This window comes from Motacilla alba, chromosome 3 (genome assembly GCF_015832195.1).
Source record: "Motacilla alba alba isolate MOTALB_02 chromosome 3, Motacilla_alba_V1.0_pri, whole genome shotgun sequence".
Taxonomy (NCBI): Eukaryota; Metazoa; Chordata; class Aves; order Passeriformes; family Motacillidae; genus Motacilla; species Motacilla alba.
The window spans coordinates 63,716,007-63,730,956 of record NC_052018.1 but is presented as its reverse complement, the minus strand read 5'-3'; the positions used below and the strand labels follow the sequence as shown (position 1 = coordinate 63,730,956).

At 39.8% G+C, this 14,950-nt stretch overlaps 1 protein-coding gene and 1 long non-coding RNA gene across 8 annotated transcripts in view; one reads left to right on the top strand and one right to left on the bottom strand.

Moving 5' to 3' along the window:
* Positions 1-14,950, top strand: part of ARFGEF3 (ARFGEF family member 3) — a 93,909-nt gene that overhangs the window by 64,315 nt on the left and 14,644 nt on the right. For all 6 annotated transcript variants that reach the window (XM_038131532.1, XM_038131531.1, XM_038131529.1 and 3 more), the window contains 6 exons: positions 107-210; positions 1,579-1,723; positions 12,525-12,653; positions 13,186-13,362; positions 13,911-14,025; positions 14,790-14,892. In XM_038131532.1, coding sequence (XP_037987460.1) covers positions 107-210; positions 1,579-1,723; positions 12,525-12,653; positions 13,186-13,362; positions 13,911-14,025; positions 14,790-14,892 — 773 coding nt within the window. The remainder of the gene's footprint in view (positions 1-106; positions 211-1,578; positions 1,724-12,524; positions 12,654-13,185; positions 13,363-13,910; positions 14,026-14,789; positions 14,893-14,950) is intronic.
* On the bottom strand, positions 1,733-12,510 carry LOC119698870. Of its 2 annotated transcripts, XR_005256293.1 has the most exons (4): positions 9,876-12,510; positions 5,209-5,396; positions 3,015-4,309; positions 1,733-2,757 (listed from the first exon to the last, which is right to left on the bottom strand). It is a non-coding gene; the product is annotated as an uncharacterized LOC119698870 (long non-coding RNA). The 2 variants fall into 2 exon arrangements; XR_005256292.1 differs by having other exon boundaries at positions 3,015-5,396.

The window sequence follows — 14,950 nt, the reverse complement described above, 5'->3', positions numbered from 1 at the left end:
TGGATTCTGTTCAAACATTAGGGTGTAACTGAATGAGAAAATAAAATTAATGCTCTATTTATTGCTTTTCTTCTGTCCTTCCCAATGCTGCCTTTCCTGTCCCCAGGGGAAGTAGATTGTAAGGAAATGGGTGACTGTGTGCCAGGATCAGGATCTGCATCTACAGACTTGTGCCTTCCCGCGCTTGATTACCTCAGGAGATGTTCCCAGGTATGATGAACAATCTTATACAGGCACTAACCTGGCCCAGGAAATAATTCTAACCTGCAGGCTTCACATTATTCATTGGATGATTTACATGACCCCAACAGAGTCTGTGACCCTGATAGTAATACCCTGCACTGCCAAATGGATGGTGGTAATCTGAGGGAATATCATACCTTCCAGGCCAGTTAGCAGTGGGAAAACCGAGGAGATAAAAACACTCAGACCCAAGGAGCAAGTGAGGAAACGTGAATGTTCAAAACATCATAGTAACATAATTCAAAGCTAAATTCATTCTTATTTAAACAGTTACCATAAACAGTGTTGTGAATGAAAGACCAAACAAATAAAACAAAACAAGAAGTTGAGAATTCTTTTATTTTAAATACAATAGGTTGCACCCTCTGAGATGCAGAAGCAGCTTACTTGTACCATGCAGACATATCTGAAGCTCAGGTCAAATCTCTAATAATTAGAATGCTGCCGTATTTCCTCTAATCTTCTTGCACAGAGCATATATTATAATCCACAGTTACCTGGACAGTTTTTGTCTGATTTTATAATGTTATTTGTATTTCTGTAGCACCTGCAGGTCTTTTTGTTGGACCCAGGCCATGTTTTTCTGAGCATGCAAAAGCACAACAAAGGATACTCTCATTGCTGAAAGTGCTTAATATCTAAATTCAGAGATAATGGGTGGATTCAGTATGCAGACTGAGAAAAGAGGGGAAGAATAAGGCAACTCAGAATAATAAACAGCAGACGTACCAAACTCAACTTGATATCTTGTTCATCTAAAAAAATTAGTAAATATCTTTGTATATATCTAATGTATGTTCTGTCTATACACTATTTGTACTACATTGCTGTTCCTCATCCTTACAAACTCCAGTTCACAGTGAGGGGGAAATATTTTCTCCTCTTTGGAAGAAGCAGCCATTTATATCTTGTTATACCTTTTAACTTGCCAGTAAAAGTAGAACAGGAATGACTAAAAAAAATCTTGTCTGTATATTGCAAGTGTATTATTTACTTAGAAAGACCTGATTAAATGCTGGTGGTATCCCTGCAATAGTACGGCTAACGGAGCTTTGTAGGTCATAGATGCAATCAGTGAATTCTGACCTTTGCCCTTCACAAATGAGAAAAGAGCATACTCCCATCTCAGAGATGTGTTATTTAAATTGCTGCTCTCCCTCTCTTTACCCACAGCTTTTTACTTCAGTGAACTGAAGACTTCTAGCCTCTAATTTTGTTTGCATACCTTTCATTTTATTTTATGTACCTGGGTTGTATGTGATTGCTTTTACAAATTTTCCCATGGGTATTTATCTTCTCTTTTTTTCTCTCTTCCCTTTTCTCCACCCCTCCAAGTTGTTAGCCAAAATCTATAAAATGCCCTTGAAACCCATCTTCCTCAGTGGCCGGCTGGTTAACTTGCCCCGAAGACCGCAGGAACAGTCAGCCAGCAGTGAGGATGGGATTGAGTGCATCCTTTCTGACTTTGATGATGACACGGGTAAGTGCATTGGCAGTAGTAAATTCAGAACTAATCAATTGTTTCTTCTACGTGTTGCTGCAAATTTTGCCAACTGCTGAAAGCAAAAAGGAAGGAAAACTTCATCGTTTATTGTTTCCTTGTTGTCTACACACACCCATGTGTGTACACAGAGCTTGGAAGTTGAGGTCCTGTCACCTTCTTTATGTAAAAGATACAGTTCATATATAAGAAAAATACAACCCCTCTCTTAGGGCAAGATAACAATATTTTGATTAACAATTATTTTGATTATCCAGAAATTCATAATACAACCATTGTGTATTTCTGAGAGCTAACACAAAACTACTTTCTAGACCACAGCTGAAGTAAAGGAATGAATATCTTTTAGAGTTGGTATTGGCAGGCCTGCCTTTAACAGAAAAAAAACCAAAACAGTATTGAGTTACAGTCTACAAAGATAAAGAACAATTGTTTAAATCTTTCCAAACTTAGGCCCTGTGGTCTGTTGAAATAAACAGCGAATTTCTGAAGTCCATAAAAAGCACTATGACCTCCAGAAAAAAACAAGCAGCATTTGTCTCCTGATTATTTGTATGGTTTATATGGGTTGTGGATTAATCAGGTGTTGGATGAACTAGAACGTACAGAGCCAAGCAGTAGAGGAATACAGCCTTATGGCTTCTGGGCTCAGGAGACCTTCACAGCAGTACAGCTGGTGCATGGACAGAAGACTCTTCAACTAATTGAAGTTGAGAAGTGGCATGTTTATTCAGCATGCTGGGCACACTGGGAGGCAGTCCTCCAAAGACATGTGCGAATTTCCAAAACTGTAGCTTCTCCATATATCTGCAAAAGCTCTACATATTCATAAAGACATCCAAAACGCCCATACATATGCATCACCTGCTCCCGCTTGGTATTGCAATGAGCTGAATGTTCATTACGGCTGCGCAGTCATCTGCTTTAGTGGGGTCAGAGGGCTTTGAAATGGGTCAGTGGGCTTCTGAAGATGAAGTAAGAAGTCTTCCTCATGGTAAACCCTTCACCTTTATCTGGTTGCCAGGACTTTGTGACCCCTTGGTCATGTCCAAACTCCCTCTCCTGAGCCCAGTCATTGTTAGAAGCCAGGTGTATTTATGGTTCCTACCCTTTAACAATCCTTCATATGTTCCCTGTCATTTCTAAGAATACAGCTAAGTCAAATACATGATATATTGTCTTTGCTTCAATTATCTCCATCTGGTAATAATTACTCTTTTCCTAATCTCCTTGTTAAGCCCTTAATCAAAATATATGGCCTTCATCTTACTAGCTACATTTCTAACTTAACTTCTTGATTCATTCCCCTGTTTCTCTGCGAAGTTAGTAAATTCTTTTACTAATATATAGATTCTTCTTCATCTAACCGAGTAATGCGACAAGAATCTCTTAAAACCACGCCATATCTTTTTGATAACGAAGTTAAGGTTGCCACTCTTTGTAGCATCCTCAAATTCTAAACAAGCATTGCAACAGACAAAATCAAACTTATGCTAACTAAAATCAATAAAACAATAATTAGATTAACTAAAGCATTAAGTATACCCATTGGTTTTGGTGACCATCCAAAAAGTACATCCCACTAATGGTGAGACATATCTTCCTCTAACCTTTTAAAGACCCTCCGTATCGTCTCTTTGTCTTGATGTATTGTAAGTCAGGTCTTCTTTCCCATAATTTTAATTTCTTCAAGAATTTCCTTTAGATCCTCATGTTTCAATAACTGTTTGACTAAGGTTAAATTCATTCCAATAGGCACAGGTGATATTTCTTGCACAGTAGTCAAATTTGCCTTTAGATACTGATGTGATACAGCAGGTGCCCGATAGGAGAAATCACATCCTTCAATTTTGGCAAAGTTACAAATGCACAGATTACATTGTGTTTCATTTATGGTGAGCTTGTCCACCACTATAGTGGAGCATGCTGCTCTGAGGCATGCACAACCTTAACTTATACACACAAGCAGGGTTGTCTGGTTGACTGAATGAACCTCAAAGTGACAAATGCTTTGTTCTGTATCCAGACAAGTATCTTGATAGTTATTCATTTTTTTTCACATATAAATCCTAATTGTCTTCTTGTGGCACATGACTCTATATTAATAGTTCCCTCCAACTTTCTGTGCCCGTGTTCTGTGTTCAGAAGGATACAGTACAGTTCCTTCATGATTCAACCTTAAAGCGACTATTGGGTATATTAAATCCACTGATGCATTATGTATAGTGAAATATATAGTGAAAACAAAAGCAGTCACTGCACTTGTGACAGGATCATAGGTGAAATTGACCAAAACCCACTAAGATTGAAGTTCTCTTTCTAAGTCAGAAGAATTATCCCAAACAATTTTGCAGATCTCAGCAGGAAAGGTGCCTTCTCCACTTTCCTTAATAACTGAGGCAGCCACTGATGGCATCCACAATTGTGCTTGTACACACCTAAGAGCTAAAGAAATATTCTCAGTAGCTGTACTCAAGGTGTTGATTGTCAATTCATGGTCCCATTCTTCTATATTTTCCCATTCTGGTAATATCTTGGACACTTTCCACTGGGTGGTACCTAAAGCTAATAAAGGAGATTGTAAAGGCTGTTGTAACTTAATTGTGTCACTACCAGCTGCAGCTAATTTGCTCATTAATACCTCTGAATCCATTGTATTCAAAACCCCCAGTCCCTTTTATAATAATCCAGTCAAATCTCTTTTTCGTCTGAGCGTATATGGTGTACCCTTCTGTAACCAAGTGGTCTCATCCATAAAAGAGGTCTTAAGAAATGAGGTACATTCCAGTTTAATGGCAGAAGCATTTACCTGCATTGCCATTTCTACTTGCTTCAGGGACCATTCTGGATTAAGCAGTACCCTTTGGATTCCAGTCTTTTTAATAGCATATGGTCCAATTTTGTTAACTATAGGTCAAATTTTCTCTTTTAGGATCTGGATGAGTGTAGTCTGATTATGGGCAGTCTGTCTTGGTAGAGGCTAATTGGTTGTTCTGGTTGTTCTAATTCTATGCTTCCAAGGAACAACACAGACTTGAGTTATATTATAGTCAATTCTATAGTTCCTGTCTGCACATCCTTCTATTCTGAGTCTGAATTCAGGACAGTTGCTTAAGCATTCGTCACAACATTCAGGGCTAATCCAGATGAGTTCCATTGGTTCTTGGTAGAATTCATGGAACCCATCCTGAACAAAGGCATATTCACATCCCCAGACATTTCTCCCTTCCCAAACAGATGCATTTGTGACTCTCAGCATTTTTGACAGAGGCTTACAGGAGTAAAAGTCATAAGCTTTTCCTCGACAAGTGTATATATCAGTTGCATTGTACATATGTGGTATTGCATTAACTTCAGTTGTGGTCATAGCTATGATTGTGAAGACCGCAAATTTCCAAATTGTACTTGCAATTCTTTGAAACAAAGTCATTATAAATACAAACTAGATTAACATTTCTTCTTACCATGTACTTGTTTTCCCAAGTAAACTTTAATTTCAGTTCATTATCACCCGGTGTAACTTTCCAAACACTTTCTGGATCCTTTTTCACTCATGTATGGTGGATCCAGGCGTTCTGTTCCTTGACCTTGATTGTTGTAAAAATGGTGAGAAGCACTTGGAATGGTCCTTCCACTGTGGCTCTGCAAAAGACTTGACATAAACATAATCTCTAGGCTGTATGTCATGTACCGGTCCATCTAATTCCCTGCTCCAAATCCCAGCCACATGCTTCTCAATTTCTGAGTTATTTGTTTAGGGCCATCCTGTAGCTGTGTAGGGTTTCTTCCCCTGCTTGGGTTGATGTTCCCTCCTGTGCCCCCTGTGGCCTTCCATATAATATCTCCGCTGCCTTTGGAGTGTTGGGCATATAAAAAAATCTGTGAATTCCCTCTTGCTTTCCAAATTTATATTTTAATGGTTTGCAAAAGTACACTTTTCCAGATTGGCCAGTTGCCCCCTTACCATAACATAATTGTCTGTTATAGGCATTAAAGCTTTATTTAACACCTAATATGTTGCTCCCATGTCTACCAAAAATTCCATTTTCATTCCTTTATTCCCTAGCTTGATTTTAACCAGAGGGTCCACTAGGGTGAAACCCTCCGATCCCCCTCAGTCTGCTTTGACATGCACAACCACCCCTTCCCTTTTGGGATTTCCTCTTTGTTCATCACCTTCTCTCCATTCTGGACATTGGTTTTTCCAATGACCAATTTTCCTGCAAAATGCACATTGATCTTTCCCAAACCGAGGTGGACCTTGTTTTGGTGATCCTTGCCCACGTTTTCCTTTTCCTCCTTCCCTCACTACTTCTACTAGTTTTCTCATCCCTTGTTTGTATCCTCCCTCTCTATTGCTAAAAACCCTCCATGCCTCTTCTAATAAGTTTTCTAAATTTCGCCCCATTGTTCCCCGGATCTTCTGAAACTCATGCCTAATGTCCCCTGTGGATGGTCTTAAAACCAAATTTGCTAACTGCTGTATCCCATCCTGAGAATCAGGATCTAAAGATGTATAATGATGCATTGCCTTACGCAAGTGATCTAAAAATTCAGAAGGACTTTCAGAAGGACCTTGTCTCACTTTATGTAGAGCCAGCCAGTTTATGGTTTTAGAGATTGCCCTCTCTATTCCTTTTATTATAAGGTCCCAGCAATCTTCCAATTTTGCCAAATCTTCCGGTATATTTGGATCCCATCATGGATCCTGGAGGGGAAAAAATTCCTTAACATCAAGTTGTACTGTTCTACAAGCAGCCTCTACTAAAATTCCCTGCTGTTTTCAAAATTAACTGCTTCTCTGTCTCAGTCAAAGCATCTAACAGTAATTGAATGGCAGCCCAATCTGGGTTGTGTTGTTTCATCATATATTTTAATCGTTTAGCAGAGCCTATTGGACTGCTCTGGTAGTACTTGGCAAGCCTTTCCAATGCTTCTAAATCAATAGTAGAAAAAAGGATTTTAGCTAACATCCTCCTTCCTTCAGGTCCTACTGCCTCTCATAAAGGTGCTTATACTATTTCTTTTGTTTGTTTTCTGGTCTGGGATGCTTTGGGAACATTTGGGGAGGGCTCCTCATCTTCACTGTCACTGTTAGGTAATGGAGGATGTAACGCTAGTAGTGGTTTATGTGATTCAATAATAAGCAGAGGAGCAGAGAGCTCAGCTTATTTCTTTAATGCTTCCTTTACTTGCTTCCTAGTCCGAGATGCTATGGGGCTATGTGGGGGAGAAGGAACTGGAGTTGGAGTTAGGGTCGCCAATCCTCCCAAGTCTGAATCCTCTCCTGATGTCTCTTGCTTTTAGAGGGATTTTTAGGGGGAGGCCTAAACAAGTCAGCTAATTCCTGTTCTTGTGTCTCCTTATGATAAACTTTGTCAGGATGGGTACAACGTTGATTTATTGAACAAATACTGCAACATCATTTGGGTTTTCCTCTATTTCCTCTATTTCTTCTCAAGGGCCAATACCAGGGGATCAGAGGGAGGTTTAATTCTACAATCTCTCTGCCACTTAGGATGATTCCGGAGAGTAAAGAACATATCAGCATATGTTACTTCTTCCCATTCCTGTTCCCTTCTTAAAAATAACATCAGCTGCAATAAAGTGTCATAGTCAAAGGTTCCAGTCGATGGCCATCTAACAACTCCTTCTATCCTATAAAGTGGCCACCATTGTTTACAAAATGGAATTAAATTCCTTTTATTTTCAGTTCCTCCACAGCCCACCAATTCTTTCTAGTGTGCCAAAATACTACCCAAAGGACTAGCCTTAGAACTCTGGTTAGTTCCCATTTTTCTTTTCCCAGCGCTTCTTTACTTTATCCCAACTCTTTGCCTTAATTTGAAAGTCTCGGGGTATAAAAATAAGCTGATCACACTCAGCTCGAATTACTTCTGCTGGCTTCCCTAAACTATCTGAAACCTTCTCCAGTGATTCAAACAACCCGGTTACTTCCGTGGCCCTCACAACTGGTTGCCAATAAAATCTTTATAGCTCTCTGAGTGGCCTTTGTCTCCTTAGAATAACACAAAGGACAAAGTGGCTCTCTTGATCTCCTCCACCTAAATGTCTGTCTGTACCACAGCTCTTCACACTGAACACAGCAGAAACAAACCCAGGGTTCACAAGGGCAGCCCTTCGGACAAGCAACCTCTACCAAACTTGCTCTCCTCCAATTTCTATTTCTATTCATAGGACATCTCAGTTACTTATTTCTCACTCTCTCTACTTAAACTTTGCTTCACAAAACCTCACAGTCTTTTCCCTGTTTTCTTCCCACTCAACCCAATCTTCAGGTACTAAGTGTGACTTCGGACACACCAACTTTAAAATCTCTGATTCAGTATCAACTTGATTAAGGCGTTGTTTCCACTGACACAGGGCACACTCACTTTGCTGCCTTGCAGAATAACAGTAATGTAATCCTGCACAAATATTACATTGCAGTAACACCCACGCACAATGCCAACCTCTAAATTAACCAGGGGCTGCAGAGAAACGTCCGCAGAGGCAAGCTATTCCATCCCTTCATGAAGTTCTAAACTCTCTACCATAGGAAACTCCCAATCTAAAGATACTAAATGGCCACCAGAAATCTTATATAATCCTTCTAGGTAATCCCATTAGTTTCTTCTATCTATTCCATGATTCACTGGAGTAAGAAGTTCCTATGGATCAAGTCCAAACCACTGTGTGAGAGTGATTCCTTTAGTTCCCCTAGCCATGATTAAAACAGACAGCTCACCTGTATACACACTTCACTGTGCATACTCACCACACCTCCCCTTTTCCCTTCTCAGGGGGAAAATGTACCAAAACTGCACACAAATCTCAAAACCACACCAGTACTCTACACAGGCTTCTCTAGCCCTAGGTCTCAATTGACCTTTTGCCCATAAATTGTCCTTGTCTTCCCCTCGGCAGAAATAATAGCAGCCTTCTACACAAATTCCACACTGTAATTAATCTTACATAAAATATTGCTCTCACTACAGGCAGGAATTCCACAAACACAACCCCGTATCAGATATCAGAACTAAACCACAGGGGTTGTCCTCCCAACTCATTTTGCACCGTTCCAAATCTTCTTCAAAAATATCTAAATTCTCAGGATGACCTTTTCCGCAGACTAAATTCACTATCTCACATTCAGTATGTGCTCTCTCCCAGTTACAGTACTGCGGGAATTCTGATTCCTGGAAATATCTGGGGCGTACGGGTCTCCGCCTGTAAGATATGCAATACCAACTTCTATTGCACCTCTTGCAATGAAGAAGGACCCAAGCCAAGTGCCGCCCAGGTACCCAATAGAAAATTGTCAGATTACACAAAAAGCAAGGAGTTACTCCTGGTCTTCTCTACCTCCACAGATTTCTGAGATGATCCTCAGCTGGGGGTAACTCCCAATCAAAAGCTAAATAACAATTTGTTCAGCTTGAATATATTCCCCCTAAAAACACCCTTTCTGTCTTTCTATCTAGCAATTTATAACAGCCCAGTCTCCTCCTATAGCCAAGAACTCGTGTGGTTCAAGCCCAAACCACTTAGAGAGTGCCTCTCTGGACAGTCGAGCCCTTGCAGCTTGAGCCCAAGTTTCACCAGCCACTTCTAACAATTTATTAAAAATAAACAAACATCACAGTAAATACAAAAACCAAAACACCAACTAAAAAAATCAACTAGTTGCAAGTATAACTTTTGATATAAGATAGCAGTGTTGTCATAGAAATGAACCAAAGAGTTACCAGCTCTTTATACCTTTTGACACAAGATGGTAGTATTACCTCAAAAATGCATAATATCCCTCAAAAACAAGTGACAGCTACGATTTCCAGTAACAAGAATCAAAACTCACATATTTCATCAAACACATACACAGAATCAAAAATAGCAGTAAATAAAAGAATAACAGCAATACACAGGAATTTACCCAGTTCACCCCCAGAACTGCTAGTGGGTCCCCTTGACACGGCAAATTACCCTTTAGCCAGGACCCAAATCCTTCAATGCTTGCAAGCAAACCTATGGGCTTATGTTGCACACAGAGCCTCCCCTGTGACTTACCAACTGCCCCCTCAGCCACGCGTACACACAACTTATTGACTAATTTCTATAATTATAAACATACCCTTTGTCTGTAATGCCAGCGGTCTTGTCTGTCCCTGCAATGAGCAGACGGTGAGCAGAAGTCTCTCCAGGAATATCCCAGTGGCACCTAGAGGCATCCACAGCTTGGTCTCACAGTAAATAGAGGAGTCCTGCTGCAATTGGCAAAATGATGCATGGACAGAAGACTCTTCAGCTAATTGAAGTTGAGAAGTGGCATGTTTATTCAGCATGCTGGGCACACTGGGAGGCAGTCCTCCAAAGACATGTGCAAATTTCCAAAACTGTAGCTTCTCCATGTATCTGCAAAAGCTCTACATATTCATAAAGACATCCAAAACGCCCATACATATGCATCACTTGCTCCCGCTTGGTATTGCAATGAGCTGAATGTTCATTACAGCTGCGCAGTCATCTGCTTTAGTGGGGTCAGAGGGCTTTGAAATGGGTCAGTGGGCTTCTGAAGATGAAGTAAAAAGTCTTCCTCATGGTAAACCCTTCACCTTTATCTGGTTGCCAGGACTTTGTGACCCCTTGGTCATGTCCAAACTCCCTCTCCTGAGCCCAGTCATTGTTAGAAGCCAGGTGTATTTATGGTTCCTACCCTTTAACAATCCTTCATATGTTCCCTGTCATTTCTAAGAATACAGCTAAGTCAAATACATGATATATTGTCTTTGCTTCAATTATTCCCATCTGGTAATAATTACTCTTTTCCTAATCTCCTTGTTAAGCCCTTAATCAAAATATATGGCCTTCATCTTATAGCTACATTTCTAACTTGACCCCTTGCTTCACAGTCACTTCTGAATATGTGGACTACTGAGCTGTTCCAACCAGGCTGCCTCTGTAAAGAGTCAGCTGCAATCTGGCAGAAAGCAGGCTGCCTCCAATGCATTTCATTCATGTGCCTCACCAGACTGGCCCTTGGTACCACCTTTATCTAGACTCTTCCACCACATGGATTGTCCTGTTCCTGCTACCCTGGGTAAAGGAGAGAAAAGCTGCTCTCTGAAACCAGAAATCACAAGTCCTAGTTTTTAACAAAACAACCTTTTACTTCTTTCTGTGCTGGGTTTAGTTTGATTTTTCTCTCTCAGGGGATTTTAAGATATTTACCTGGGACCTATAAGACCCAAGTCGTCGAAGCCTCTGGTTTGAATAAGACTTGGAACTTGACCTAGGGTCTCCCCACCTCAGTTGCCTACTGTTCTGAAGTGACTCTGCCTGTTACTCTCCTGCTGTAAACAGAAATACTACCCTGGAGCAAATAGACCTTCTTTTGGTTCTTGTCAGAGCTATGCCCTGAGACTGTCACCCAGTTTGTTATTTACATGGCAGTAGTGTTAGAACCTTGCTAGGCAGACTGACTTTTACAAAGACACAAGGCAGTCTTCACCTGGCACTCTACTGCTCTAAGTCGGTAGCAGGATGAGGCAAAATGTTTTAACCTACTTTGGCATATTTGCAGTATATTTTCATACTGTATTTGATTTCATGCTGGACTCTTCAAGAGGGTGTTTTAGAGATACTCAGTTCTCCCAGACTGGAAAACGTCCATATTTCACTCTAAGTCATTTATGCTGTTTCCTTATCCAGAAGTATCATTAAAGTCTGACTGACTCAAAACAGGGCACACCACTGCCCTCTTGAAGTGGTGGGCATAAATAAATCCTCAACCTAGTTACGAAGTAATGATTTCACTGTTTTTTCCTTGTTTCTCAGGAAGATTCTTGCAGTCAGCAAGCTCAGTGAATCTTCAAAAAAGCTCCCTCTTGTATTGCTTTTAGAACATAATTAGCTAACAGGCATCATAAGATATAGACTACATCAGCGTAGCTGCCACTGACAGACAACAGGACCTTACTGGTGAACCAAAGTAAAATCCATTTTAGCCTAATAAACCCATAGCCTTTTAAGGTGACTTAAGAGTGTAATGTGCAAGATCCTTCTAGTTGTTCATGTTATCATGAGGAACTAGCTGATACTTAAGGGATCTGTGAAAAATTAAAGGGCAGTAATTCCTAACCATCTTCAAAATAGTATTGAATACTAGTTGTATCCTGTAATCTTTTAGGGGATACCTGCTTGCCAGTGTAGATGAGAACTCAGCTGTATTCTATCTGCTCTTCTGGCAGTGTCCAGCTCTGTGACCTCTTCAACATCTAAAGATGAGATGTGAGGCAGCCTGATCATACCTCATGAGTTATTTTTACTCTTCAGTCCTGAGTACCAAATAGAGCCAGTTAAATTATGGCTAGTCTTCTCAGGAGCCTTACTTTAAAGCATAATCTAAGGGAATACAGTATGTTCTGGGCAGCATTTGCAATGGTAATGAGATGAGGTTTTATTTATGTATTTTTTGTGGGATGTTTTACACAAGGTTAAAGAGACTGATCTAGTAGGAATAGTAAAGTATGACCAGAACAATGTGTGTATTGATGAGGAAGGATGGGACAAAACACACATTTGATAAAAAGGGAGGGAAAAGGAAACCATCATTTCAAAAATGGCTATTGACCACAACCATTACACGGCAACAGTAAACATGCAAGAACCATGATCTTTAAGTTACTTAATGTATTAATTTATATAATTTCTGAGGGCAAGTTTCACCTGTGTCAAGCAGTATCTTATTCATTGTTTTTAATCTTCCTTTCTTTACTTGTAGGCCTTATCAATGTCTGGGTTATTCTGCTGGAAGAATTAACAACTGCCATATCCAACTGTCCCCGTCAGCATCAGCCTCCTACTTTGGATCTGCTCTTTGAGTTGCTAAGGGATGTTGCCAAGACACCTGGTAATGAAAGGGCCTGATAAAATGTGAGCTAGTGGACTCCTAACCAACCCTTTTAGACTCCTAAGCCATTTCTGTCAGGTATTTTACTTGTGTTAAAGCTGCACAGAGACATTCTCTGCCACAAAGGGATTTTCTCAGAGCTGATAAGTTCTTCCACTTAATCCATCATTCTGTTGATAAAAGGCATCTTGTAAGAGCATATTGAACATATGCTTAAATTCATTGCACAATAAAGAGGTGTGGTACTCTATCGATGCCCTAGCCACAGAAAATGTTTGCTTCTTGTCTAGCAAATGGAAGAGAAAATTACATAATCCTGCAGATCTGCTGGGAAGGACTGCAGGTAAAAGTTGGCTAAATGTACATCACAACTACATCCAAATTTTGCCACTCTCATCCCACAAAAAAGTTTCAGAACCTCTTTCCTTCAGCATTACCTCAAGCTTCAGCATTTGCTAACAAGTTAGCAAATTTACTGAGCATGTAGGCTTTGTAAGCAGGTACATACAACCATTATTGTGTTTATTTTAAGGACCGGGATTTGGCATTTATGCAGTTGTACATCTTCTTCTTCCCACGATGTCTCTTTGGCTCCATCGCAGCCATGGTGACCACTCTTACTGGGATGTGGCATCTTCTAATTTCAAGCATGCCATTGGCCTTTCCAGTGAACTCGTAGTGGAGCACATTCAGAATTTCATACACTCAGGTATGTCATTGTAGTGTCCTATCTACTGTCACCAGTGAAATGTTGCTGAATAACTACTTGAGGAGGTGGTTTCATTGCTTTTTTGGTTGCTCGGGCATAAAAGAGGAGGAGAGTTTAAAATTTCTGATTGGAATTTTTTTTTTTCTTTATAGAGTTTAGAATTATGGGGAAAAAAATTGTAAGACACTTATGGAAGTTATTTAGACCGGGCTCCTTCTCAGAGCAGGGCTGTCTTCAAAATTAAAAGATCATAATCTTTAGTATATTCCCAAAAGAAGATACAAATGCTTTGATCATAAGGAACTAGAATATCAGAAACAGGATCTAAGATGATTTCTCCTGTACCACTTCAGTCCAGACATTTTATATTGTTAACTTAAAAAGGATTGTTCTTCTTTCAGCTTGATGCAATGCATGTTTCAATAGCTGCATAAAAAGCATTTGGTTTTGCAAATTCTCTGAATAGCAGTAAGGGTAGCAAGACTGTTTATCTCATTATAATGAAAAGGCAATGATGTTAAAACCAGTCTGTGTTTTTTTTCTTATAGATATTGGTTATGAAAATATGATCAATACTATGTTGAAAGATCTTTTCAAGTTACTGGTAGCCTGTGTAGCAGAACCAACAGAAATTATTTCCAGAGTTGGCTGCTCCTGTATCAGGTAACCCAATCTGTTCACTCTAAGCACATTCAAAAAAGATTCTCTTTGAAGAACTTGCGGACTGATAAGATGGTTAACATCTCAAAAGAAGTCTACAATATGTCTTAGGTCTTTTTAGTGGAATAATGGATTTTACACTCATTAACGTTTTCTGGCTGTTTTCATTGTGCTTCAGGACTTGTGATTTTGGGCGTTACTTCATGTATGATTCTCAAAAAAAGCACTTGCACATTACTTATATATAGTTAGTTAATAATTGATCCTTAAGAAAAAGGATCTTCTCCTGGCATTCATAGGTCTTTAGAGGTAATTAGCACCTTTCTAAGTCTGCAGACTATTACAGTCATAATCAAAATAAGTGCTGCATTTATACAGTTACATAGTGTGTGGTTCTTGTGGCAAGATGTCTACTTAAAGAGGAAAAACAAAGGAGAAAAAGAAGTCAAAACTATTGTGTAATTACAAAAATAGGTTAGGATAACAACTGAGAAATTGGATAACATTAGCTAGCTACTGAGTAAGCCTTTTGTTCTGTTTTCATAGATTCATAGAATGGTTTGTGTTGGAAAGGATCTTAAAGATCACTGAGTTTCAACTCCCCTGCCATGGGTAGAGACACTTTCCACTAGACCAAGTTGCTCAAAGCCCCATCCAGCTTAGCTTTGGACACTTCCAAAGATGGGGATGTTCAACCTTCTCCTTTTAGGAGCAAGAATTGTCTAGTTCCTTCTTGAACATGGTAACATTTTCCTGTGTCTTTGCAGGTATGTGTTGGTGACAGCAGGGCCTGTTTTTACTGAAGAGATGTGGAGGCTTGCATGTTGTGCCTTGCAGGATGCATTCTCTGCCACTCTGGAGCCAGTAAAGGTAAAATTGCCATTTTGCTGTCAGTCAAAATGTAATCACACAGTGAATGCGCTAACTT